General features: G+C 47.1%; 1 protein-coding gene across 1 annotated transcript; it reads right to left on the minus strand.

Moving 5' to 3' along the window:
• Positions 1-20,955: 20,955 nt before the first annotated feature.
• LOC123112564 (proteasome subunit beta type-1) lies at positions 20,956-24,614 on the minus strand. Its single transcript, XM_044533594.1, has 7 exons — positions 24,390-24,614; positions 24,185-24,292; positions 22,833-22,914; positions 21,759-21,888; positions 21,538-21,680; positions 21,305-21,391; positions 20,956-21,214 (listed from the first exon to the last, which is right to left on the minus strand). Exons 1-7 carry the CDS (start codon positions 24,428-24,430, stop codon positions 21,140-21,142), a joined length of 666 nt encoding a protein of 221 aa, XP_044389529.1. The 5' UTR covers positions 24,431-24,614; the 3' UTR covers positions 20,956-21,139.
• Positions 24,615-26,680: the final 2,066 nt, after the last annotated feature.

The raw sequence follows: 26,680 nt of genomic DNA on the forward strand, positions 1-26,680 counted from the left end.
TTTTTGGCGTGGAAGCGACGCAAGTCTTGTTGGTAAATGGTCGATCTGATCAGAGCCATCTCCCTTTCTTCCTCTAAAAGGTCGACTGCATCCTGCCGTGCTTGTTCTGCTTCAGCTTCAGTGTAGAGCTCGACCCGGGGAGCATTGTGGAGAAGGTCACTCGGCAAGACTGCTTCAGCTCCGTAGACCAAGAAGAATGGAGTTCTTCCAGTCGACCGGTTGGGCGTGGTCCTTAACCCCCAAAGCACTGAGGGAAGTTCGTCGACCCATGCACCAGCCGCATGCTTAAGATCACGCATCAAACGGGGTTTCAACCCTTTGAGAATCAAACCGTTGGCTCGTTCTGCTTGTCCATTCGACTGTGGGTGAGCGACTGAAGCATAGTCGACTCGCGTGCCTTGAGATGTGCAGAAAGCTCTGAACTCTTCGGAGTCGAAGTTTGACCCGTTGTCAGTGATGATGCTGTGCGGGACCCCATATCTGAATATCAATTCTCTGATGAAGCTGACAGCAGTACCGGCATCGAGGTTCTTGATGGGTTTAGCTTCGATCCACTTAGTGAACTTGTCGACTGCTACCAGCACATGGGTAAAACCGCTTCTGCCTGTTCTCAAAGGACCGACCATATCCAAACCCCACACTGCAAAGGGCCAGACGAGTGGTATAGTCTTCAAAGCTGACGCGGGCTTGTGTGACATATTGGAGTAAAATTGGCATCCCTCGCACTTGTCGACTATCTCCTTCGCCATTTCATTCGCTCTTGGCCAATAAAATCCGGCTCGGTATGCTTTGGCCACGATGGTCCGAGAGGACGCATGATGGCCACAGGTCCCCGAGTGGATGTCATCAAGGATTATTCGACCTTCCTCCGGTGTTATGCATTTCTGACCAACTCCAGTCGCGCTTTCTCTGTACAACTGTCCTCTTATCACGGTAAAGGCTTTAGATCGGCGGACGATCTGTCGAGCCTCTTCTTCGTCCTCCGGGAGTTCTTTCCTCAAGATATACGCGATATATGGTACTGTCCAATCTGGAGTGATCACTAGAACTTCCATGATCAGGTCGACCACTGCTGGGACTTCAACCTCAGTCGGGTCCGTAACACTCTTAGGTTGCGGAGCTTCATCGGTAAAAGGATCTTCTACGACTGACGGAGTGTGGATATGCTCCAAGAACACATCACTGGGGATGGCTTCTCTCTTGGATCCTATCTTCGCCAGATCGTCAGCTGCTTGATTTTTCAGTCGGGGTATGTGGTGGAGCTCTAACCCTTCGAACTTCTTTTCGAGCTTCCTCACTGCATTGCAGTATCCAGTCATGGCTGGGCTTCTAACGTCCCACTCCTTCATCACCTGATTGACCACCAAATCTGAGTCGCCATAAACCATAAGGCGACGGACGCCGAGTGAAATGGCCATGCGCAACCCATACAAGAGTGCTTCATATTCTGCTTCATTGTTGGAGGAATCAAAGTGGATTTGGAGCACATATCTGAGTTTATCTCCTCGGGGGGAAACCAAAACAACCCCAGCACCAGAACCATTTAACATCTTAGAGCCATCAAAGAACATGGTCCAATGCTCCGAGTGAACTTGAGTCGGCTGCTGTTGCTCAATCCACTCGGCAAGGAAATCTGCTATAGCCTGGGACTTAATGGCTTTCTTTGCCTCGAATTTGACATCAAGGGGAAGGAGTTCAATCGCCCATTTAGCCACTCGACCAGTTGCATCTCTGTTATGCAGAATCTCTGACAATGGTGCGTCGCTGACGACTGTAATGTCATGATCAGAGAAATAATGAGCAACCTTCTTCATGGTCATGTAGATCCCATATACGAGCTTCTGATAATGAGGATATCTTTGCTTCGATGGGGTCAAAACTTCAGAGAGATAATACACTGGGCGCTGAACTTTGAAGGCTTTCCCTTCTTCTTCCCGCTCGACCGTAAGTACTGTACTGACGACTTGTCCTGTGGCTGCAATATAAAGCAACAGAGGCTCTTTGCTGATTGGAGCAGCAAGCACCGGCTGGGTGGAGAGCAGAGTTTTTAACTCGGCAAACGCTGCATCAGCTTCTGGAGTCCACTCGAACTTGTCTGCCTTCTTCATCAGTCGGTAAAGGGGCAATGCCTTTTCACCGAGGCGAGAGATGAATCGACTTAAAGCGGCCAAGCATCCAGTAAGCTTCTGGACGTCGTGCACACGCACAGGGCGTTTCATTCGGAGTATGGTGCCAACTTTTTCTGGGTTAGCATCGATTCCTCGTTCTGAAACGAGAAAACCGAGTAACTTTCCGCCAGGTACTCCGAATGTGCACTTCGATGGATTGAGCTTGATATCATACCTTCTGAGATTGGCAAATGTTTCGGCTAGGTCAGTCAATAGGTCGGAACCCTTTCCCGACTTGACCACGATATCATCCATGTACGCTTCCACATTCCGACTGATTTGAGTGAGTAAACACTTTTGAATCATTCTCATGAACGTGGCTCCGACATTCTTGAGGCCGAATGGCATGGTGATATAGCAGAAGCACCCGAATGGAGTGATGAAAGCTGTTTTGATTTCGTCAGGTCCATATAGACGGATTTGATGATACCCGGAATAAGCGTCTAGAAAAGACAATCTCTCGCACCCTGCGGTCGAGTCGACAATTTGGTCGATGCGAGGGAGAGGAAAATGATCTTTCGGGCAGGCCCGATTGATATGTTTGAAATCAATGCACATGCGAAGTGAGTTGTCCTTCTTGGGGACCATGACGACATTGGCGAGCCACTCGGAGTGGTATATCTCTTGGATGAACTCTGCTGCAAGGAGTCGAGCCACCTCCTCGCCAATGGCTTTTTTCTTCTGAACGGCGGACCGTCGAAGATGTTCTTTAACAGGTTTTGCTTTTGAGTCGACTCTAAGGCGATGCTCAGCCAGCCCCCTGGGAACACCCGGCATGTCAGCTGGCTTCCATGCAAAGATGTCCCAGTTCTCACGGAGGAACTGGATGAGCGCTTCTTCCTATTTAGAGTCGAGTGTTGTGGAAATATGGGTCGGAGCTGCATTGGGGTCAGTCGGGTGGATATGAACTGGCTTCGTCTCACCGGACGACTGAAATGCTGACTCTGTGGCGGGCTTCTTGGCCCGCAGTAAATCACTCGGATCTGCATTCTTCTTGTATTCCTCCAGCTCTACCACTGTTATCTGGTCATCCGCAATCTTTGAGCCTTTCTGGAAACACTCTTCTGCCTTCTTCCGGCTGCCAGTGATGGTGATCACGCCTTTGGGGCCAGGCATCTTTAACTTGAGGTACACATAACATGGTCGAGCCATGAAGCGGGCATAGGCTGGTCTTCCCAAAATAGCGTGGTAGGCGCTTCGGAAATCCACGACTTCAAATGTCAGCTTCTCTTTGCGGAAATGCTTCGAGTCGCCGAACACTACATCCAGAGCTATTTGGCCGAGTGACTCAGCCTTCTTTCCTGGGATGACTCCGTGAAAACTCATGTTGCTGGAACTGAGCCTGGACATCGGAATGCCCATTCCCTTGAGCGTCTCTGCATACAGTATATTCAATCCACTGCCGCCATCCATCAATACCTTCGTCAGTCGAGTGCCTTCGACGACTGGGTCGACCACCAGCGCTTGCCTCCCAGGGGTGGCAATGTGAGTAGGATGATCAGACTGGTCGAAAGTAATGGGAGTTTGCGACCATCTCAGATAGTTTGGTGTCGCCGGGGCGACCATATTGACCTCACGGTTGATCACTTTCAGTCGACTTTTGCTCTCTACATCAGCAAAAATCATCAGAGTGGAGTTGACATGAGGGTACTCTCCATCACTGTCCTCCTTGTCCTCAGCCTTGTCCGACTCCTTCTCTTTGTCCTTCGGCTGTTTCCCTTGAAACTGCTGGATTAAGAGCCGGCACTGGCGAGTGGTATGCTTTGGGTAGATGAAGTTACCCTCTTCGTCTTTCTTCGTGTGGATATGACACGGTAGATCCATCACGTCATTACCTTCCTTATCTTTTACCTTCTTGGGGTTCCAAGATCCTTTGGGCTTCCCTTTGAATTTGCCCTGAGTCACGGCCAGAGCCTCTCCAGGAGCAGCTGGCTCGGCCTTCCGCTTTTGCTTCCGACTGGAGTTTCCTTTATCCGACTGACTCGGCTTGTACTTGCCACTCCGGAGTCGGTCCTCTTCTTCGCCATTGGCGTACTTGGTGGCTATTTCCATCATCCGACTCAGGGTCATATCTCCAGTTCGACCAAACTTCAGGCTCAACTCTCTGTTCTTGACACCATCCTTGAAGGCGCAGACCGCTTGATGGTCTGACACATTCTCTACAGTATGATGCAAAGTGATCCATCTCTGGATGTAATCTCTCAATGTTTCACTCGACTTTTGTACGCAAACTTGCAGCTCTGTCAATCCAGCCGGTCGCTTGCAAGTTCCCTCGAACGTCCTGACGAACACTCGGGAAAGATCTTCCCAGGTGTAAATGCTGCTAGGAGCTAACTGATTCAACCACGCCCTGGCCGAACCCTCTAGCATAAGTGGCAAATGCTTCATGGCCACCTCATCATTACCGCCACCAATCTGAACAGCCACTCGGTAGTCTTCAAGCCAAGTTTCAGGCTTAGACTCTCCGGTGAACTTACTCACTCCAGTCGCCAACCTGAAGTTGGGGGGTATCACTGCGGCTCTGATGGCTCTGCTAAAACATTCTGGACCTGAAACATGGACTCGGCTGCTTGTGGGCACATCTCTGTCATGGCCACCTCTATGAGCTCTGTTCCGGTCGACCAAACCTTGCACGATGATGGATCTCGCGTCAAAGCCTGGCTCTCTGGGGTCGACTGGAGCTCTCCGCCCAACACTGAGCTGGCGTCTGTCATCTTGCTGCCGATGGGCGTTAGACCCACTTCTCGGGGGAGGAGTGGGCACTCGACGCCTGTCATCACGATCAAATCGATCATCATAGTGGTCCCGCCGGCCTTCACGTCCCACGCGCCTCGGAGGCGACCTTGGACTGTGAGCCGACTGAACAGTATTCGCAGCGACGGATCGACTGTGAATCCTGTTGCGCGACTGTGACACAGCTGAATTCTGATCTCCTGCCGCCCGGAGCAAATCTCTGATCTGCATCAAGCCTCTTCTAGCCTCCGACTGAGAGGGCTGAATTGACTCCGCTATATGGGCTGCAGCTGCCAAATTTTGAATTGGGGTTCGATATACCTGAGTCGGTTGCGGAAAGAGCTGACGTCGGTTGGAGTTGGGTCACTCGTTGACGCGCACGCTCGTCGAGTGCTCGCTGGAGGTTCTCCAGTCGAGTGCGTTCAGCCAGGTTGGCTAAACGCGCCTCTTCCAGGGCACGAGCCTCAGGAGTTTCTCCTGCAATGGGAGTATGCAGGGCATCCATGTTCCGGCGGCGAAGTTCTTCCCTCTGCTGAGAAGTGAGCGGCTCGGGCTGATACTCTTCGTGGGCTTGAGCGGGGTCGCCTCCATCGTCCATCCTGTCGTCGCGGGGAAACCGGGAGGACTACGAGGCCCGTTGACCATCAGGACCTCCGCCGCTGGATCACTGCTATCGCACTCGGATGCAGTCTCTACGGAGCCAGTCGACAGGTCGAACAGGCCGTAGAGAGATTCGTCGGGCTCAATTGCCGCGACTTGGGTGGTGGCCGATTGGCGAGCCACTGCGTGTCTCACCCATCGCTGGAGCCTCGACCGACCGGAGCGCTTGCGCTGGCGGGAGACAGGGAGGGAGGACGGCGCAGGAGTCGACCGGTATGGGGTCGACGGCTGCCGCAGCAGGACGCCGCGGACACACGCCCGAAAGTGCGTCGCCCCGCGGACGGGGAGCGCGTCGATGTCGAGTGGTGCCTCCTGGAGCCAAGCGGAGTCGTCGGCGATGAAAGCGAGCGCACCGAGACGGATCTCGCGGCCCTCGACCAGAGCTCCGCCGGAAACCATGATGAAGGCAATCGGACAAATTGCAACTTCTCCAAAAAAGTCGCTAAGACACCTGCCCCAAGGTGGGCGCCAACTGTCGTGGTTCTAAGTCTGACAGTAGAATGGGGGTAGGTATGGAGAGGCAAGATCCTAGCTATGGAGTAGTTGTACACACGAGTGTTTAACGAGTTCAGGCCCTTCTCTGAGGAAGTAAAAGCCCTACGTCTCGGAGCCCGGAGGCGGTCGACTGGTTTATGTGTATATGAGTTACAGGGGTGTGAACCCTTCTACCAGTGGAGGGGGTGGCTTATATAGAGGACGCCAGGACCCCAGGCTACCCACGTAGCAGAGGGTTAAAGTACATTAAGGTCGGGCGTTACTGGTAACGCCCTACATAAAGTGTCATCATGACCATTAAGACTACTTAATTATAGACCATTTGGATACAAAGTAGATCTTGAACTCCTGATGGTCGAGTGAGTCTTCATGGTCGAGTGTCTTTAGGTTCATCGAGTGTCTTCTAGCCGGTCGAGTGGAGTCTCTCTTGGTCGAGTGGAACCTCTCTTGGTCGACTGGAAGGTAGCTTCGTCTAAGGATGTCCTTGGGTATGGTATCCTAGATAGGTCCATGACCCTACCCTAGGTACATAACATCATCAATACCTTCTCACGGAGGTCGTGTTTCCAGACGCATTCGGGAACTCTGCCATCTGGTCGTATCTGTTCTTCCTAGCCGACTGGGATGCAGGGTACAGTTGGGGGACCGCATCTCTCGCCTACCTATACCGTTAGGTAAGAGAGTATCTAATTGCCTACCTATGAAAGTATGTCCATGACATTTTGTTATATCTGATCCTCATTTGATTTTTTGCAGCTTGACGATGCAACACAGAGGATGGGAGACAAGTCCAATATGGGTGGCTTTGTCTTGGCCTTCTCCATTTGGATGTGGGAGCGGCTGCCGGTGGGGCGCCCTGAGAAGCTGCCAAGATGCCCATGGGGTGCCTATAGTGAAGACGGCGACGAGGCTCGACACCCCACAGTAGCTTACGAGTGGGACATTGTTAAACTCTACACGGGCCTAAACAAGACTTTGTACAAGACCTACACCAACGAGTTGGATGCTTTGACGCATTGGCAGGTATATGAACTCGCTAAACACATTTCTCTTTGATTCCACTTTTGACCGAGAGTGGCAACTTACCACCGTATATGTAATAGGTAAACTGGTGGCTGTATCATGACCGAGAGTGGGCCTTTGATTTGAACAAGATGTGCAATGAGGACCGTGGTCTCTGACGGAGCATCGTGCCCATGATCTGTGTGTACGCCGTCGAGTGGCACTTATGTCATTGCAGTCTGGTGAGCTAAACAGATGCATCTTTGAAGCCTCAGATGCACTAGGTGATGCCCCCGGGAGCGTACAATCTAAGGACAAAATGAGGGGGGCGATGAAGGTACAATTTCAGCCTCCTCGGAACAAATGCATTTTCTTCACTTGCAATCATAAACTTGATAGTTATTATGCCCTTGTTTCATTGTGAGTGCAGAAGTTCGTGAAGCATTGTCGCAAGCTGGTAGGGTTGCTTGCGTGTGCTGGAGTTGGGTCGGTTGAAGTTCATCAGCCTGTAGCCACACAGGGTCACATTGCCTCATCGAGCCATGCTCCCTCGTCGTCTAGGTTGGTTGAGGAGGAGGAGGAGGAGGAGGAGGAGGCCACACATGAAGAAAGGGAGGAGGAGGATGAGAGCAACGGGAGGAGGAGTATGATGAAGATTATGGACCTCCAACAACTCAATCATCTCAAGCACCTCACCTGGCACCGAAGAGGAATCCAAAGAAGAAGGATTTGCTGAGTCTGAAACCTTTCCAGAGACCGGTTACTCGACGGCCCAAGAAGAAGACTGAAGAGCTTCGTTCAAAGAGTAACAAGGACCGTACCTCCAAGAGGGGAAGGAGCAATTGATTCTACTCTTTGCTCTTGTAGTTGGGTTGTCTATGTATTTGCTATTTGGTTGAACTTGTCAAGTGGTTGTGAAACTACGTGAAACTATGTCTAGTGGTTTGCTATTTGTGGATCTATATGTTTGCTATTTGTGATAGTATGTGAAACTCCGTTTACTAATTAGTTGAAGTTTGTTTGAAATATTTTCTGCACTTCAAGTTTTGTTAATGTGTATGGGATGTCTAAGTTTAATTGTTTTGAGATCTGTGATATTGTTGTCATATTTGTGAAACTTGGTGTGATATTGTTTTTGAAAAGAAGAATGATATTAAACTTGATATAGGCAAGACCCTACCACCAAGGACCTTGGCGGTAGGATCGGACAGCCTACCGCCAGCCCCTATGGCGGTAGGGTGACCCTACCACCAGGGCAGGCATTTTTCGTTACAGAAGGTTTTCGGGCAAAAACCTTGCACACCCTATCGTCAGGGGTGCTAGCGATAGGATCAGACAGCCTACCGCCATGGCCCCTGGCGGTAGGGTGCTAATCCACGTCAGCACGCGGAGACGGCGGCAGTCCCCCTCCGTCACACCCTACCATCAGGGTCCCTGGCGGTAGGCTGTCTGATCCTACCGCCAGCACCCCTAGCGATAGCAAAAGGGTCAAATCCCGATTTTTTTTGCGAACCGGGGTCGGATCCTGAATTTGTATGCAAAAAGGGTCAAAACACGAAATTTTGCCGGTGCAGGATGGGCATAACAAGCATCCGGGACCGGGGGATCCTCCTTGCGCACGGCGACCAACGCATCCCGATAGGAGAAGATCTGCGGCGTGACCCCATGGAGCAAAGGTGGTGGCGGCAGGAGGGGAAGCGGACAGGCAGACAAGGTGTTGAGTAACGTGATTGTATTAGGAAACATAGGTTAGACTAGGAAATGTTCTGGCTTGCCTTGTACTCCAAGTATATCATGTACTCCTATATATATGCCCACGAGGCTCAAGCAATACATCAAACTATTCCATCAATCCCTCTCTCCCTTCTAGCATGGTATCTATCGCAAGTCGATCCTAAACCCTAGCCGCCGCTTCCGCACCTGCACCCCGCCCCCGGGGCGGTCGGCCTCCATGACCACCGTTGGGGGCCGCGCCGCTCGTACCTAGGGTTCGTCCGCCGGTCGTGTTGACCGGCTGCCCTAGAGAGTCTTTTCCCTGAGCCTTGCTCCAGGATTTTCTCTCTCCCGACGGTCATCTTGATCGCGCGGTTTCTTTTTGGTTTTTTGATCTATTCTTGATTGGTTTGCGTCGCCCACCGCCATCGACCCCGAACGCGTCTACTCCGACCCCGGCACGACCCGCCGGCCTCTCCTCTGACCCAGTGGCCACACACGCCGAGGCGGCCCATCAGGGGTAGCCGTCGTCCACGCGTCGGTCCGCCCATCGCCCTGCGTCGGCCGTCACCGCCCTGCTTCGACCGGGACTCCTGCGTCACCCCGACCCGGCGGCCTCGCGCCATGTGGCGGCCAATCATAGCCGCCCTGCTGCCCACTATCGTCGGCTTCATCTCGGACTCCGCTGCCACCCCGTCTCCACCGAGCGGCGTCCCCGACCTTACGCGCGATCGGATTGATCACCCGCACGCCGCCGCGATCCACCTCATCTACGTCGTGTGACCGACCTGGCCCGTCGATGGCGCGCGCCTCCGCAGGCCCCGTGAAGACTGTCCCGAGTTCAGCGCGCCCCTCTACCGATCGAGCAACGGGCTGCTGCTGCGTCGCCCCGTCGGGCCGCAGCGCCACCGCCCCGTGGTTCTTCTCCCGGCTGCACCGACCCACGTCACAGCTGCATCGCCCCTTCGGGCCGTAGTGCCGCGGCCTGCGGTCTACTGCCGCCCCGAGGTCGTCCGCTCTAGGTCGTCCCCATGGCAGCACCGACCCTCGCGCCGCTGCTGCGTCGCCCCGTCGAGCCGTAGCGAGCGTGGCACACGGTCCATGCCGCCGTCCCGAGGTCGTCCCCGCGGTTGCATCGACCCGCGCTTCTCCACCGCGCCGCCCCTTCGGGCTGTCGTGCCACGGCCCGCGGTCCCTGCCGTCGCCCCGAGGTCTTTTGTCGTCGCTTTGACCTGCCCGCCGCCGCTGCATCGCCCCTTCGGGCCGTAGCGCCGCGGCCCGTGGTCCACCGCCGTCGCTGCGCGTCGACTTCCTCTGGTATGCGTCGCGCCGCCTCCCTTGGCGCGGGAACGCCACCATCTGCGCCAGTCTTCATCATGCTGTCAGGGTTCTTCGCCTACTTCGAGCACCGTCGCCGCACTCCTAACCTAGCCGCCGCCGCTGCATCGCCCCTTCGGGCCATAGCGCCACGGCCCGCGGTCCACCACTGTCGATGCGCGTCGACTTCCTCTGGTATGCGTCGTGCCTCCTCCCTTGGTGCGGGAACGCCACCGTCCGCGCCGGTCTTCATCATGCTATAAGGGTTCTTCGCCTACTTCGAGCACCGTCGCCGCACTCCTAACCTAGCCACTGCCATTGCTGTCAGGCCGCCGTCGCCACTCTTCTTTGGCCGCTGCCGCCGCTACCTTCGTAGCCTCAGCCGCCACCCATCCACCCCCTTCGTCTTCGTCCAAGCACCAGCCCGTCGCCAGCGTCGCCGTCATCTACCCCGACCACTTCGTCTACTCCAACCACCGTTGATGACGTTGGCCCCGCGCCGATGGACGCCGCAATCATCGTCAAGTTCTTCTCTGCTGGCCCATCCGACTTCTCCGACATGGCGTACAGCTCGTGCAGGTCCCTCGTCTATGCATGCCCAGTGCTGGCAACACCGATGCGTGCCTTCATCCACGACGTGTCCCTGGGCCTGGCAAGCCTGGTCGGCGCTTCATCAACTTCGTCTTCGTCCGTCTACGCATGCCCGGTGTTGGCAACACCGGTGCGTGCCTTCGTCCATGATGTGTCCCCGGGCTCGGCAAACCCGCCGTGACGCGTCGTTAACAACATCTTCTTCCGGCGCACCACTACCTCGTCACCACTGCGCCCATGACTAACTCGGCGCCCTCTTGCGCCCGCAGCTCCACGGCGACTTCCTCGACACTGGCCACCCCGACTCGACATCAACCACGGCATTCTTCGCACGGCTACCTCGACCACGGCTTCACCACCCACGCTCTTGGCTACATCGACAAACGGCACAAAGAGCTACCGCCTGCTTGAGCAACCTCGTTGGTTTCCACTCCAGCCACGACTCCGCGATGCGTCGACCGTTACGACTGTGGGGGGGGGGGGTGTCCGTCGGCTTGCCTTCGGATTCTTCTCCAGTCTCACCGTCTGCGTCGCTACCGTTGTGACTGTGGAGGGATATTGAGTAACGTGATTGTATTAGGAAACATAGGTTAGACTAGGAAATATTCTGGCTTGCCTTGTACTCTAAGTAGATCATGTACTCCTATATATATGCCCACGAGGCTCAAGCAATACATCAAACTATTACATCAATCCCTCTCTCCCTTCTAGCACGAGGAATGTGACGAGACCGCCATCAGGGGAGTGGTCGGGGAACCCAGAGTGGGAAGCGTCGGGAGGGTGGCCAGCGGTGCAGGGGAGGGAGCGACGCGAGGAGGCAGACGAGATGATTGATTGCGCCTTATACCTGCAGAAAGTCCTTTTTACCGGAGCCGGTATCTATCGGCAAAACATCCGCCATCGGTCTGCTTTGTGATTCGTGTAATAAGAGGTCCCCATCAATTGTATAGTAGTGTATTCGTTCAGACCTTTCTGTATATTGGCATTAAAACATCACTATCAGCTGGCCCACCACTGCTTGTGCACAGGTGCATGCACATTTAAGACAGATTCTCTCTCCCATCTCTCCTAAAGAACACACGCACTTTAATTTTTCTATGATATTTTAGACCATTCATATCTTTTAAATCATAATTTCGTTTTTGAATTCTTTTATATATTCAAACTCCTGGCATCAAGACCTCTAGAACGGGATCAATCTTGAATACATTCAAACATGTTTAAATTTCAACGTTTCAAATAAGTGAAATCAGTTTTCTGAAATATATTTGAACGAGTGAAATATGTTTATTGAAATGATTGAAATCAATTTTTTATATGAGTAAAATATCAGTTCTGCAAGCGCACAATGAAATTAATTTGTAATATATCTTTTGTAATGAGTGAAAAAGATTTTTCAAAATGAGTGAAATACAGTATTTCAATTGAATGAGTGTAATGTATTTTCTGAAATGAATGAAATGTGTTTTTTTAGTGAAATGGTTTACTGAAACTGAAAAATCAAATTTGTGAGGATGAGTAAAGAAATATTCAAAAGAAACCTATTTCAAAAGAAATAGCATGAACAAAACCTATTTTGTAAGAAATATGTGAAATAAACCTATTTTATAAAATGTGGTAAAATATATTTATTGAAATGATTGAAATCAATTTTTATATCAGTGAAATATGAGTTTCGCAAGCGCGCAGTGAAATTAGTTTTGAAATATATCTTTTGTAATGATTGGAAAAGGTTTTTTGAAACAAGTGAAACATAGTTTTTTCAATGGAGTGAGTGTAATGTGTTTTCTGAATGAACGAAATCTGTCTTTCGTAAATGAGTGTAATATCTGTCTTTCGTAAATGAGTGTAATGTGTTTCCTAAAATGAGTGAAATCTATCTTTTGTAAATGATTACAATGTGTTTTCTGAATCTAGTGAAATGTGAAATTGACTGGAAGATTTTCTGAAACTAGTGAAATGTGTTTTCAAACTTGTGAAACTGATTATTTCAAATCTTTTTTAAATGTCCAAAATCTGTTTTATGAAACGAGAGAAATTGTTTTTCAATTGATAGTTTATAGAATTGAGTGAAATTGTTTTTATAATTGAAAACAGTTTTTTTTGCAAAGGGTGGAATCTATTTCAAAATGAGTGAAAGCTGTCTTTTTCACCGAGTGAAATCAATTTCGAAATGAAATATGAAACTATAAAATTTAAACTATTCAGAATATATCCGACATCGGTCTTATTTTAAAGATCTTATCGCCATGAATTCAAATATATAAAAATAATTGGAAATGGAATTTTGATTCAAAAGATATCAATGTTCAAAAGATTTGCTATGGAAATTTATAGGCGCTTTTTAGTGGAGAGAGAGTTAACGTACTGAGCATACCCATGCTTCCATATTCTGACAAAATCTGGAGTGCATGCAGAGGGGGCCACACACCATGTTGTATTCCTTTGTGTATTCTAGTCCAAAAATGATTAGCTAGTTTATACTCTAAAACCAGCACCGAGCTCAACGTTGCCTACATGCGGTGGATCTTTGACCGGTACCTATCGGTTCCGGTAAAAAATCTTAGTCGCTTATACCTGCTCTAGAGGAACTGGTAGCGTTTTTTTCAGTATAAAAACTTGCGAAAAGACGACTTGTCCGTAAAGCACCCTCTTATACCTCGTGCCTTTCTGCCTGGGCCGTGATATAATTTCTAGATATATTTTTTGAGCAATACAATTTCTAGATGACACTCGGCCATACGGGCCATGAAGCTTTCCACTGGGCCAGCTGTAGCCACTCCATCCATGTTCAGAAACGCTAACACCAGGCCATTGACTGCCGAACAGAGCGCCAGCCGCCGCCACGCACCAGATCTGGTCCCTGGCCATGGGCAGCTGCCCCCGACCCATTGAGCCTCGATCCAAGCATCACACAACCTCGCCAAATCTCCACTCATGCTTGCCTCGGCCTAGTCTTCCTCGGCAGGCACGGCGGCGTTCGCATCTGGCAGCCATGACCGCACGCAACTGAGGTCCAAAGGTGCACACTCCTCGCCTCCATGGCTCCACCGTGATGGGGCTCAGCGATATATTTGCTCCATGCATCTAGCAACCCAAACAAAGGAAGGTTGGCATGTAATTATTCATCCTCCCCTGGCACTCTTTTCTACACATCTAATCTACTCCTAACTCTTAATAATAGGAGACGTGGGGAGGATGAATAATACTCCCTCCGTGAAGTAATATAAGAGCGTTTAGATCACTATTTTAGTTATCTAAACGCTTTTATATTAATTTACAGAGGAAGTAATTATTATGTCCTTTGCTTTTCAGTATCAGGGCGCCAGCCAAATCTTACTGGTCCATACGACAATTAATAGTAGGATAGGAAGTCGCGGGTGAGACGCAGGCGAGGTTGACGATGAAGCGCCAGTTTGTTAATCTGGTTGTTGAAACCTGCAAGAGTCGCTCCTACACGGTGCGCTGCATCAAATCTTCAAGTCTCTTCCAACCAAAGAAGCAGAAGGGATGCCCGCTGTCGCTTCTAAAGCCGGAAGAAGCCGAGCTGCCCAAATCTGCATTTTCGCTTGGTGTTTCCACTCCCATGCAAGTTAATTGGGACATGCAGTTCATGCCCTTTGGTTACAAAAACAGGGACAATATACTGAGCACAGACCAGCAAGGAAACGTCCTGGTTTACGACGCCTGCCAGAACCAGATCTGCAGCATGCCTAAGCTCAGGGCAGGATTGATGGAGAACTCTTTTCCGATTAACCTAGGTGATGCCCTATACCTCATCGAGAGGCGACCTGACAAGCCTCATAAGATTCTTCCCTATCAACCCTGCTTCCAAGCTCTTATCAACGGCAAATCTCCTGCTGGTCCCGTTGTTGATTATCCCGGATGGCACTGGCACACTCTACCACCGCCACCGTATGTGGACAGGGGCGGATCTGGAGCTAATCTTACCCTGATGCACTACTTAACCATGGCATAAATTTTGCAGCAACCGATGCATTAAATAAAGGTGTGTTTCATTGCTTGTAACACGCATTACCGAACATAATAGAAGTCAAATTGTAAAAAGTTAAAAAAATGCAACACTCAAACTGTTTAATATAATGCCAAATCAAACAAAAAAATTACTTGAAAAACATGTCTTGCATTCTGAAATTCGAAAACACATCATCGAACCCAAAGGGTTATTAACCTACAATAAAAAACTAGAATTAAAATTTTGAGTAGAATATAATAAAATGCCTAAATCAAAGTACGTATATTTGCTAAAATGATATAAATTACCTTTAGTACATTCTCTTCCTTCGAGCCATGAAATACTCAATCACTTGATCATTGGTGACCTTTTTCATTTCTTCCTTCTCCACATAACAAATAACATCATCACTCAAGCTGTCATCATTGAGGCGATTGCGCAAGCAAGTTTTGACCAATTTCATTGCTGAGAAACACCTCTCAACTGTAGCAGTAGCAATAGGCAACACAATTACTAGTTTCAACAACCGATAAAACAAAGGGTACATAATATGCCTCCTCGTCTGCACCATTTTTTTTGAAAGCTCGGTGATTGTTGCTATGTTGGAAAAGCTATCATCTGTGCGCACATCAGCAATATAGAGCCGTAGATCCTTATCAAGATCCCCCAAATCCCCGGAATCAAAATCCTGAGAGTATAAGTTAGCCAAACTCATAAGATTCTCCAAATTGAAATCACGAAATGAGTCTTGGACTCAAAGCTGCTGACCAAACAAGCAAGTTAGAGGATGTCTCACTGAACCTATTGTCAAGCTCTTGAACTAGCCAATCAAAAACATCATTGAAGCAATCAACTTGATAGTGATGTTTGTTGGTAATTCCAGTTATCTGCCTTCTCTTTTTTGGATTCACATATGCTTCTTCCATGTCAAATTCTATAATATCATGTTTCTCACAAAACACATGAACTTCACCTACCAAAGAGTCTCATCCATTTTCTCTAAGTTCATTCAAAACTGTTCTAGTTGACTTGACACATTTCATGGCATTCACTATGTCTTGATCCTTCCGCTGCAATGCTAATGACAATGTGTTGGTAGTAGTGAGGATTGTCAACATGAGATGCAAATAGAAGACAAAATCAAAAGATTGAAAGTACATTAGAAGACCAATTGCTTAGTCTCTATTTGTTTTGTCGGTGTCTTCTTCTTCAACAAATTCAAGAACTTTAATAACTGACCTGGACATGGCAACCAAACTCTTAAGTGTTTTAGCATGTGAACCCCAACGAGTGTCTCCGGGTCTTTGAAGGCATTGCTCTTGATTTAGACCTGTTCCCGTTGTAAGCTGCCCACACCCTAAAGCCCTACTCATTTCTTCAAGATTTATATCTCTAATCATGTCCCTTCGCTTGGAAGAACCACCCACAACATTTAACAAGGTAGAAATCATACTGAAGAAATTACTAACTCCTTTATGCTTGCTTACAACAGCCACAACAACTAACTGAAGTTGGTGAGCAAAGCAATGAACATAATAAGATGTGCTACTTTCTCTCATGATCAATGATTTGAGACCATTGAACTCACCTCGCATGTTACTAGCACCGTCATATCCTTGTCCTCTAACTTGATTGTAGCTCAGCTTATATTTTGCAAAAAGAGAATCATTTGAACTCTTGAGGTAGGAAGAAGTTGTTTCTTTCACATGAACAAGATCAACAAAGCTTTCTTTAGAATCTCCAGAACTATCAACATACCTCAACGCCACAGCCATTTGTTCTTTGCAAGAGACATCTCTAGACTCATCAACAAGCAAGCAAAACACATTATTGTGAACTTCTTTGAGAATAGATTGGACTATCACATGCGCAAAACCTTCAGAAATATCTTTTTGGACTTGAGGAGCAACCATAAGAGCATTTTGTGCAGCATCTTTTCCCATAGCCTTGCCAACAACTGGATCATGCTCAGCTAAGAAGTCACGAACTTCCAAGAAATTCCCTTTATTATGCGAGTTCTTTGACTCATCATGGCCGCGGAAAGGCAACCCTTGCTTCAACAGTAGCCTAGCTGTGTCAATTGATGCATTTAGTCGAGTAAAATATGCAACCTTCGAAGCTTCACTGTTAACTTGCATAGCAACATCAATGTGTTGATCTCTTTTTAGTAAAGCAGTACATTTTTTCATTGCTTGATCATGGACGCTACCTGGCTCACCAACATGATCTTTTAGTCTTGTTGGAATGCTCCAAGTATCCCAACCATTCAGAACAAATGCCTCATACGGTCATACCCAGCTTCTTTCTTGTGGCTGCGATCCCTAAATAAAAAACAACAAAAGCAATATGCCTTTTTCTTTTCTTCGCTGTATTCAAGCCAACTTCCATGATCTTTATACCATTCAGGATTGAATCTTCTCCTCTTAGCCCCAAAACTTGAATATGGAAAATCAACATCCTTTGGCTGACAAGGTCCATTAAGCAAGTATTTTCTTCTTACCAGATCTTTCAAATTTGGATGATAATGTTCTATCAGTTTCCTCTTGCCTGGGTCATATTGAATCTCCTCCTCCCAATTTATGTCTTCTGGAGTAACTTGTGATGTCGCCTTTCTTTTGAGAAGAAACTTATCCATGTTGTCTGCATTTAACAAATAAATTACAAATTAGATATCTAAAAGTTTGAATCCAATGAAGTATACATAATTACAAGTTAAACAGTAGCTATTGCCCGACGTTTTGCCAAAACACATACATGATACATTTAAATATATTTAAATAAGATTTAATCTACTTGCAACAATTTCATACATATAATACGGACCGTAATCTAGAAAAAAAATGAAAAGCACATTGCTACTCATATTGTAAGAGAAGAAGAGAAAATTACGACGACGCCGGTGCCGCTGCCGTAGCTGTGCGGACGTTCGGATGATCGGATCAACCAAGAAAACAAGAACGGATCCGTGCTGCCGGCTGCCACAAATCGTCAATTCGTCAGGACTAGGGAACATATCCAATCTTTAAATCTGTAGAAAGATTAGCTACAGCCTACAGAGTACAGACTACCGTACTACACAGTAGAAGACTAGAAGATTTAGCTAGATTTTGCCTCTTGGTTCGCCGACCGCCGCTGCACAAGTTCTCAATCTGCGGATGGATCGATCGCCGCCGGCCGCCGCACAAGTCGGCCGCTCGATGAGGAGACGTGGTTGTTTTAGTCAGATCGGTTGTTTTGTTGGCTACAGGGACACCAGATGGATCGTTCATGTGCTCGATGGGCTGCTGGAATTGAACCATAGCAGGCCTGGTGCGCCTGGTATGCTGGGCCCTGTAGCACACTTTTCAGCCCACCCTGTTGCCCTGATCTAAATACCTGATATTTAGTACGTAAAATGAAATTGGACCCTGTAGCCTGTGCTACAGGGTTGGCCCATTGGGCTCCGCCCCTGTATGTGGAGGCTCCTCGGTACAAGCCTAGCTGCACCTACAAAATTCGCTCCTGCACCGTGGTCCGCAACAAGATCTGGATATCTGCCAGTGGCATTGGCACCTACTCCTTCAACACGGACAGCCACGAGTGGAGCTATGTCGGCAGCTGGGAGCTCCCATTCCGTGGCCCTGCTAAGTTTGTGCCTGAGCTGGGCCGCTGGCTTGGATTCTCCACCGTGCGAGAGAACCACTACCTGTGTGCTTCAGACCTCTCGATCTCGACTGCTGAGGATGGTACAGTACCCACCCTGTGTTGCGAATGGAAACAAGAGCTTGATGCTAACCATGACAAGTGGCAGGTGGTGACCTCCTACCTTGTGCGCGTGGACTATGGCAGGTTCTGCGTTGCCAGGCTATACGACGTATATGATGACGACGAGCCTGCTTTGGTAAGGGAGAATTTTGCTGTGTTGACAGGGTTGGAGGCGGGGCTTAGCGACATTGCTGATGGTGGTGGGATCCAGATGGTCAAGCACAAATCCATACGCCTCAACTTTGATTGCCATCAGCGGCTCCACTTGGTATCTTAGGCCTGCTGCTTGATTTGGTTCCAGGGATGGCTACCATGCTCATGCTCTGCTAGGATATGGAGGTGTCAAGCTTATGACATTGGAGGTCGATCGTTTAATGAATGTTAGCTTTTTTGGAATCTGGACGTATGAGTCAACTGATCGATCCCTCTGAACCGGAAACTTAACAAGTGAGCGCAGCTATCCAGAACTATATATCTCAATCAAATAAGTTGATTACTACTTCCGATATCTGTGTTTTGAGTTTTGTGTCTTCTAAGCTGTTTGAACTTTGTGTGGCATGTAACGCTATTTCGCATATCCTCACCACACAAATTTCCGCTGCCAGTGCATGCAGTTACGCTTTATTATGACAAATTTCTCTATTTATACTCCCTCCGTCCAAAAATGCTTGTCGGAAAAATGGATAAAAATTGATGTATCTCGAACTGAAATACGTCTAGATACATCCATTTTTTCCGACAAGTATTTTGTGCTTTGAGTTTTGTGTCTTCTAAGCTGTTTGAATTTTATGTGGCATGTAAATTTTCGCTTTGCAGTTAGGCTTCATGGCAAATTTCTTTATTTATACTCCATATTTTCTAATTAAATCATTACACTCGTTGGTGTGGCTGTCATTTGGCAAGATCATATCAATCTCATGCCCGTGAACATATTCCAGAACGGCAGTTGATTGATCTCATGGCCGAGTTGGAGGCAGGGGCGAGGGCGAGGGCTCTGCCATGGTGGACAGGTGGAGGGGGTTCACTGGATCACCACCACGAGTACGATGGGAGCAGGCACCATTTTCGATGGGATGGCGGGCGTTGTTTTCTTTCCGTGGCGAGCGTTGTATGCAGCCTTTTGCAGGCCAACATGGCCCGCTGTGGTAGGAAATGCTGCGCCATGTCCAACTTCAGTTCTAGCCGTGCAGCACGATAGATGCTAGTCGGTCTCATTGGTGTTTCTCTACATTTCAGACATGTTCAGTTAACTCCAATATGTACCGGAAGTGCATAGATGAACCCGGGTACATATGAACTCACTTTAAAAAACACATTTCTAAATGCCAAAAAAATCTGAAAAAATTTGCACGGATACGTCTTCATGTTCTATGTGCGTGCATAAAGTTTCACGAAAAAATAACTTTTTTTGAGCCCTGTGCAAAAAAGAGAAAAAATTGTGTCGTGAAACGCTATTTAGAAGCACTGAAATTTGTCTTTTTTACGGAGGCAAACCAAAAAAACATTTTTTTACAAAACTTTATGTCGTGCACACACATTTGCAAACATGTATGCATACAATTTTCTGTTATATTTTTTAACATTTCAAAACATGCTTAAAATGCAGTTTTTTTAAAAGTGGGTGCAGATGCCCATGCGTTTAGATAGTGCCCACTTCAATATGTACCTCTTATTAACTGAGAGCATCCTATATTCTGTGACACCCCAAAGCCTAAAAATAAAAATGCATTCGCGGGAAAGCAACCATTGCCAAGCTCACAACGGCGCAGCCCTCATCATGTCGATTCTGGCTGTCCCCTGGCCACGCCACCACCCAAGATGAGCCCCAACGCTCGCTGAGCTTGCCTCGCCATCGTGTAAGCGTTAGCCTGATTCCTTGTATGTCTTAGTCTGGTCATAGCGAGGAGTAACTTAGACTAATAACATACATATGTTACTAGTCCATGTTACTACCTTCATAGTGGGAAGTATCAAAAGTGTAGTAATATATATGTCTTCATTTATTGCTATGTGATGGTAACATATTATGTTACTCTATTTGTCCCTGTCCTCTTTAATTACATGACACATCATCTTTTTTACTTATGTGGCATCTATGTTACTCTCACTATGACTAGCCTTACGCGAAATCCTTACCCGACAGCCGAACATGGCTCGGGGAACATAAAAGAACCCTGTTTCGCACAGACCGACGGTGAACACTAGGCAGAACCGCCCATTCCTCCCCTCCATAACCTGCCCGACCACCACAGCTTTTCTTCAGCTTCCAGTGAGCTTCTCAGCCCCGACGACCCCCACCGGTGAGGTCAAAATCAAACTTACGCCTCAGCACCCATCAGATTGGCTTTCCAGCATACACACCGTCGGATCTTCATGTTTCATTTGCTTCTAAAAATTTAAGGTACCCAGTTTTAGGCTTTGGCTACCTAAAACCTACTCTCCACACAACTAAAAACTGTTTTTAGGTATCCAAATTTTAGTCTGGCAGTTGAAGATGCCCCAATGAGAGTATTTATTCTGGGTTATAATAGAATGGCTATGAACGTACTTTTAGCATTTCCAACAAATAGCTCAGCATCTCATATGCATGAAACAACAAAGTAGTTTAACAAAGCAAGCTGGGTCGATCCTGGTACATCATCACGGAAGCAAAGCAAGCACGGGTGTTTCTATCAAGTAGCAGCTCTGGGCATAATAATTCCCTATATCTAGGGAAGCAAATGGCAACCGCGGCGCAAACTTAGTCCTTCCTCAACTCGATGTACTCGCGCCTAGTCCCAGCTTTGTTGATGACTACAATCTCCACCTTGTCCCCCTGCATTATTTGCAAGTTCAGCATATTAGTACGGTGGCAAACGCAGCAAAAGAACGGATGATCTCTAGGAACCGAGAGAGGGAAACATACGGTGTAGATGTCCCTCTCAGTTGCAGATGCAAAGACATCCTTAACTAGGTCGACCGCCTCTGACTCGGACAAAGGGGTGACAGCATCCTGCACACATTATAAGGAAGATTCTTAGTGACCTCTGATGCACATTATACTTGTCATTCATCAATGGAGCGTGCACTTTCTTGCTTTATCAGCAAGAGATCGGTGATATGATAGCAGACAACAAATATAAAAATGTGAGGGCTTACTCTTGCAGGAACTAATAGTGGACTAGGTGATTTTAGCTGGTTGTCCAGCACTGGCATGATCAAGGTAGATCCTGATCCCTGAGCACTGTAACCGGTCCTCTCGTAGGACCCAACAGCATCATATGAGTAGACACATCCTTTCCCTGCACAAGGATGATACATGCTCAGAACATGCTAAACAGGAAAATCTAACTGAGGAAACCAAATTCGGAAGTCGGTACCTTCACTGTCAAGCCCACCAAGCACGTTGAAAGCATAGTATGGGAAGAATCGCTTGTAGTACAGGGTGTTGGAGAGCAATTGTGCCATTGCTGGGCAGCTCATCCTTTTATTGTGCTGGTGCTGGTATAGCTACATATACGAATAAAATAGAAGGACATTAATCATTTAGCTGCCAATGTTTTCATACATCATGAACAGATTTAAGGTACACTGCACAAATGCAGCTCAATATTGACACTGCAGTGCATTTCAGGTGTATAAAGTGGCAATGAACTATCATTTCTTGTAAATAAAAACAAGCAGTTGTTGCATTGCCACACAACATTAGTACTACATTGCCAAGGAGAAGAGAACAGAGAGCATGTTTGAGGAGGCAATGGATAGGAACGCAAGGAAATATGATGAAGTGGACCATATGCTTTATGGTTAGATTAAGCCTCAAGCGGAAGCTCATAAAAAAGTTGCTAAAATCTACGGTAAACATTATGATGAGCTTAAGCCCCAAAATAAGGCGGAAAAAACAAGTTGTTAAAATCTTCCCTAAACATTACTAATCAAAATAAAGAGACCGATGGTACTAGCACCACGACACATTAATAATATTAATCTGCGATACTATTGCAGGTTGCTTTGTACCACAACCACGTGTCCTACAAATATATGATAAGCAGTGTACTGATTTTCAGCAATTCCAGACTGCTACAGTCCAGAATTTGGACCTAACATCAGATTTCCAGGCATTGCAATAAACAAAATGTGCCATGTATCCATGCCCAGGGAACCAGTAATGGTGGAGCAGTTGTTCTGGGTTTTTGTCTGGAACTGAGATGAAGATGGTCCAAAAAACAAACAACTTCCATCATCAGAGTAACTGCTAACTGGAAATATTTTTGGAAGTTCAAATAGCTTGAGACCACCAACAGATCAAATACTCCCCAAGGAAATTCCAAAACACATAGCTATAAAGAATTTGATTGGGATGAAACCATCCAAGAATCATTTGGTATCGACACCGAAGGTGTGAATGGATGTATATAGGCAGAACACGGATAAATGAGATTTTGCAACTTTACCAGTTCCCTGGCAGCTAAGTTCTTCTGTAGAGCTTTGATGTCACCTTGGAAGCCAGAAGATGCTATTACACATTTATCGGCCCTAGACAAATAAAGAAATGATGTTTTAATATTTTACGCAAGCAATGAGCCACATATTGAAATTATTAACAATATAAAATTGTCAGCTAGGGAATACCCAGCTTTGTCACAAAGCGGGATAAAGAGTCATTGTTAACTAAGCTTCATGGTAAAAGAAAGAAACCAATTGCATGATAATAACTTGGACCTGCTAATGTGTGCCTACAACACTACAACATTTGCTTTCACTCATACAACAAGATATTACTGCAATGTATATCATTAACTAGACTTAATTAAGAATTTAGATATAAATGATTACCGCCTAACATTAAGCAAGAAAATAGATTTGCAGAACATGCTCTTTGAAAGCAAATTTGATATTTGGGGAGTTGGGGGTATAACCAAATGCAAGTAACATCACAATAGCAAGGCTGTATTGGAACATAATTACGGCACAATTGGTTGTGATGAAACTCTCAATCAAATGAAGACATATATTGCATTTCATTGCATCATTTTGTGTTATATGTCCTACTCCAGACGGTGTAAACCCGAAAGCTTTTTATCAATTTTCACATTAACCAGCAGCATGGAGCAAACCTATAGGTAAGAGATATCATCCACTGCCAGCTATCCATACCAAACAGTTTAACGCCTATGGAACAAAAATAGAACCAAATTGTCTATCATGGTATGAACAGACATTACGACAGACCAATTCCAGAAGACGCACATGAAGTAGAAATCTAAAAGAATTTGAGATAAAGCTCATTGTAGACTTTCTGAATGCCAGCATAGAAGCATACCTAATGGCATCTTACAAATTTATCTGTTTGAACTTAAAGATAAGCATAAAAATGAAACAATAAGAACATCTTTCTGTCTCCCAAACCAATCCTCTATTTAATTACAGGGACGAAGATGGCTGTCCAGGCTATGACAAAAGTATCCTATGACCTGGAGTGAGGGTACACAAACTAAAGACAAGGCATGTTTCATGTTTATGTCGTCTCTCCATAGAAATCGGCAAATCGCATCAAAAGCACGCTGGGACAGCCAGGGTTTACAGAAGAAAAACTCATGAACGTTTTGGTGTTTTCCCCCAATTCAATCCGAGACCTCCAAGCACCAAACCCTAGCCAAATCGACGAAGCGAGGCTCTAAAATCCGACCTCTCCACCAAGGTATCCAAACCCTATCGCACCACAGTGCCACACGGTCTCCCGGCCGACAAACCCTAGTCGCCAGGCAGACAGATCGAGGCACGAGATTTCGGCGGGGGAACTTACAGCTCGCAGATCTTGGAGTGCTCGCGCGTGAGGATGTTGTATCCGACGGAGAGGCGGGTGTCGGCGGCGACCACGCAGTAGTCCGCGCCGGCGATGGCCACGCAGGTCCTGCACAGACGCCAACCAAAAGCGGCCCTCGTTATGAGATGCGCGGAGACGGGCGGCGGGGGCGGGGCCGACGAAGGGCGAGAGGGAGGGCGCTTACCCGCCGTTGTTCTCGTAGACCCAGTCGCCGCGCCTCGACATGGCGGTGGTCGGAGAGGGCGGGCTGCTCGGGGGCTTGTGGTGGAGTCGCCGGAGTTCGTGGCTTGGAGGAGAAGGCGAAGTGGAGCAGTGCGGTGCCCTGTGCCTCGCTTCCTTCCCCCTTTGATCTGATTTCTTCGTGGCCTTCTCGATCTCGGTGGGTCGAGGCTTCGTAGGCCGTCCTGGGCCGCGATGGACTGCGCTTTCTTTGCTCACAGCAAACAGGTCTTTTTGTCGGGCCGGAATCGGGGCCCATTCCCCGAAACAAAATATTTCGTTTTGGATAATGTAATGAGAGCAACTAATTAACGAGCGCTCCTTCGGGAGCCTCGCAACGATCAGCGTTACTTGGCGCGCTCTCAGTCATTCGTCACATGTCGCACTCTAGGCGCTTCCTCCGGATTTTTTTTTATTTTTTCGCGCGCGTTTTTGGCTTTGGAAACGGTTTTTTTTCGGGTTTTTTTGACGTTTTGGTTTTCCACCGGTCTTCCCAAACTTTTCAACCTCTGTTAGAAAAGGCAGTGCCTAGGAGGCGCTTAGGCACGCCTAGGCACTAGGCAATGGCCAAACGCCTCGCCTAGGTCATAAATGGAGGTTTAGGCAGGGCAAGCAAGGAATTGCCTACGCAAGCAAGAAATGATGCCACATACTGCACTAATATACCAAATGGGTTATATTCCAATGGTAGTAGATGATAATTAACTTATTTATATGCCCTAAACTAATATCAACACCCATATAATAATCACAAATACACTACGAGTAAAAATTATATTACCGCCTAGGCCGCGCCTAGGGCGCTTAGGCACCGCCTAGGCACTAGGCAAAGGCCAACCGCTTCGCTTACACCTACCGCTTTTTCCACCCTTGTTTTCGACAAAAAAAAAATTGCGCAAAAAAGCGCAGTTTTTTTTTGGGAGAGTCACTATTTTGTTTTCGCGAGAGACACGGTTGTGCTTTCGCGAGAGGCACGGCCGTGCCTCTTGGAAACGGGGAAAACGCGTTTTCTATTTGTTTTTTCCTTTCGCGAGAGGCATGGTTTTGCTTCCGCGAGAGACACGGTTGTGTTTTCGCAAGAGTCACGGTCGTGCCTCTTGGAAACAAAAAAAATATGTTTTCTGTTTTTTTTCTTTCGTGAGAGGCACAGTTTTGCTTCCGCGAGAGGCGCGGTTGTGCTTTCACGAGAGTCACGGCCGTGCCTCCTCGAAAAAGGAAAAAAACGAGTTTTCTGTTTTTTTTTTCTTCCGCGAGAGGCACGGTTGTGATTTCGTCAGAGGCATGGACTTACTTTTCAATATGGATGTAAACAAAGCAGAAATGGACGGAACTGGGTGCTACCACATTTGTTTTCATATTCTTTTAGAAGCGAAAAGAAAAACAAAAACCCCGAAGATGAATACGAAAACAAATACCACCAAAAGCAGACACAAAGCGGACATGAAAACAGAAGTGGGCATTGACTGGAACTTCAAAACCCTTGAGTCATAGAGAAATAAACACAAAAACAAATAAATTTAATGAAATGTTACCGTGGCAACAAAATAATATGATTATGTTAGCAACTTAACGTAGTATTGTAGTAGTACTGGACAATTGTGTATATGGTCTCGTTGAGTACGTATGTGGTAGTAGAAGTTGGACCTCAAATGATCTATTCTGCTCATTGCGTTATTGTGTGTCATTGTGTGTTATTTGGTGGTTGGGCTACAAAGCAGCCATAGACCTATACTAAAAATGGAAATTCCATATTCATGGAAATGGAAAGTTTCATTTTCACATCTGTTCCACCAGAAAACACCGTTCCGTTTTTGTTTTCGTTTTCGCATAAGAATTTCATTTTCATTTTCGTTTTGCAAATTTCTGTTTCCATTTTCATATTTCCTCTTCATTTCAATTTTTCCTCCGGAAAAGGGAAAAGTTTTCATGCCATTTTCATCCCTACTTTTAAAACAATGCAACCATCTCACATCAGCAAGTGTGAGTCATCGATTATATCTTTTGCATTACCTTATACATGTAGCTGCTACATCATCAGTTGATGCATGTGAGTCATAAGTTGTATTTTTGCATTATGTTTTGTGTTGTCATGGATAATCTGATGTGTTAAGCGCTTGGCGCATGCATATGTAGTTCATATTTAATTTGCCCAAATGATAAGTGCCACATGTCTGGTGCGTGGCACTCCAGCGCTGATGTTTTTTGATGGCAATTCCAGTTATCTAAGGATGGAAAATTTCAGTGACACACAATAAA

Source organism: Triticum aestivum, chromosome 5B, assembly GCF_018294505.1.
Source record: "Triticum aestivum cultivar Chinese Spring chromosome 5B, IWGSC CS RefSeq v2.1, whole genome shotgun sequence".
NCBI lineage: Eukaryota > Viridiplantae > Streptophyta > Magnoliopsida > Poales > Poaceae > Triticum > Triticum aestivum.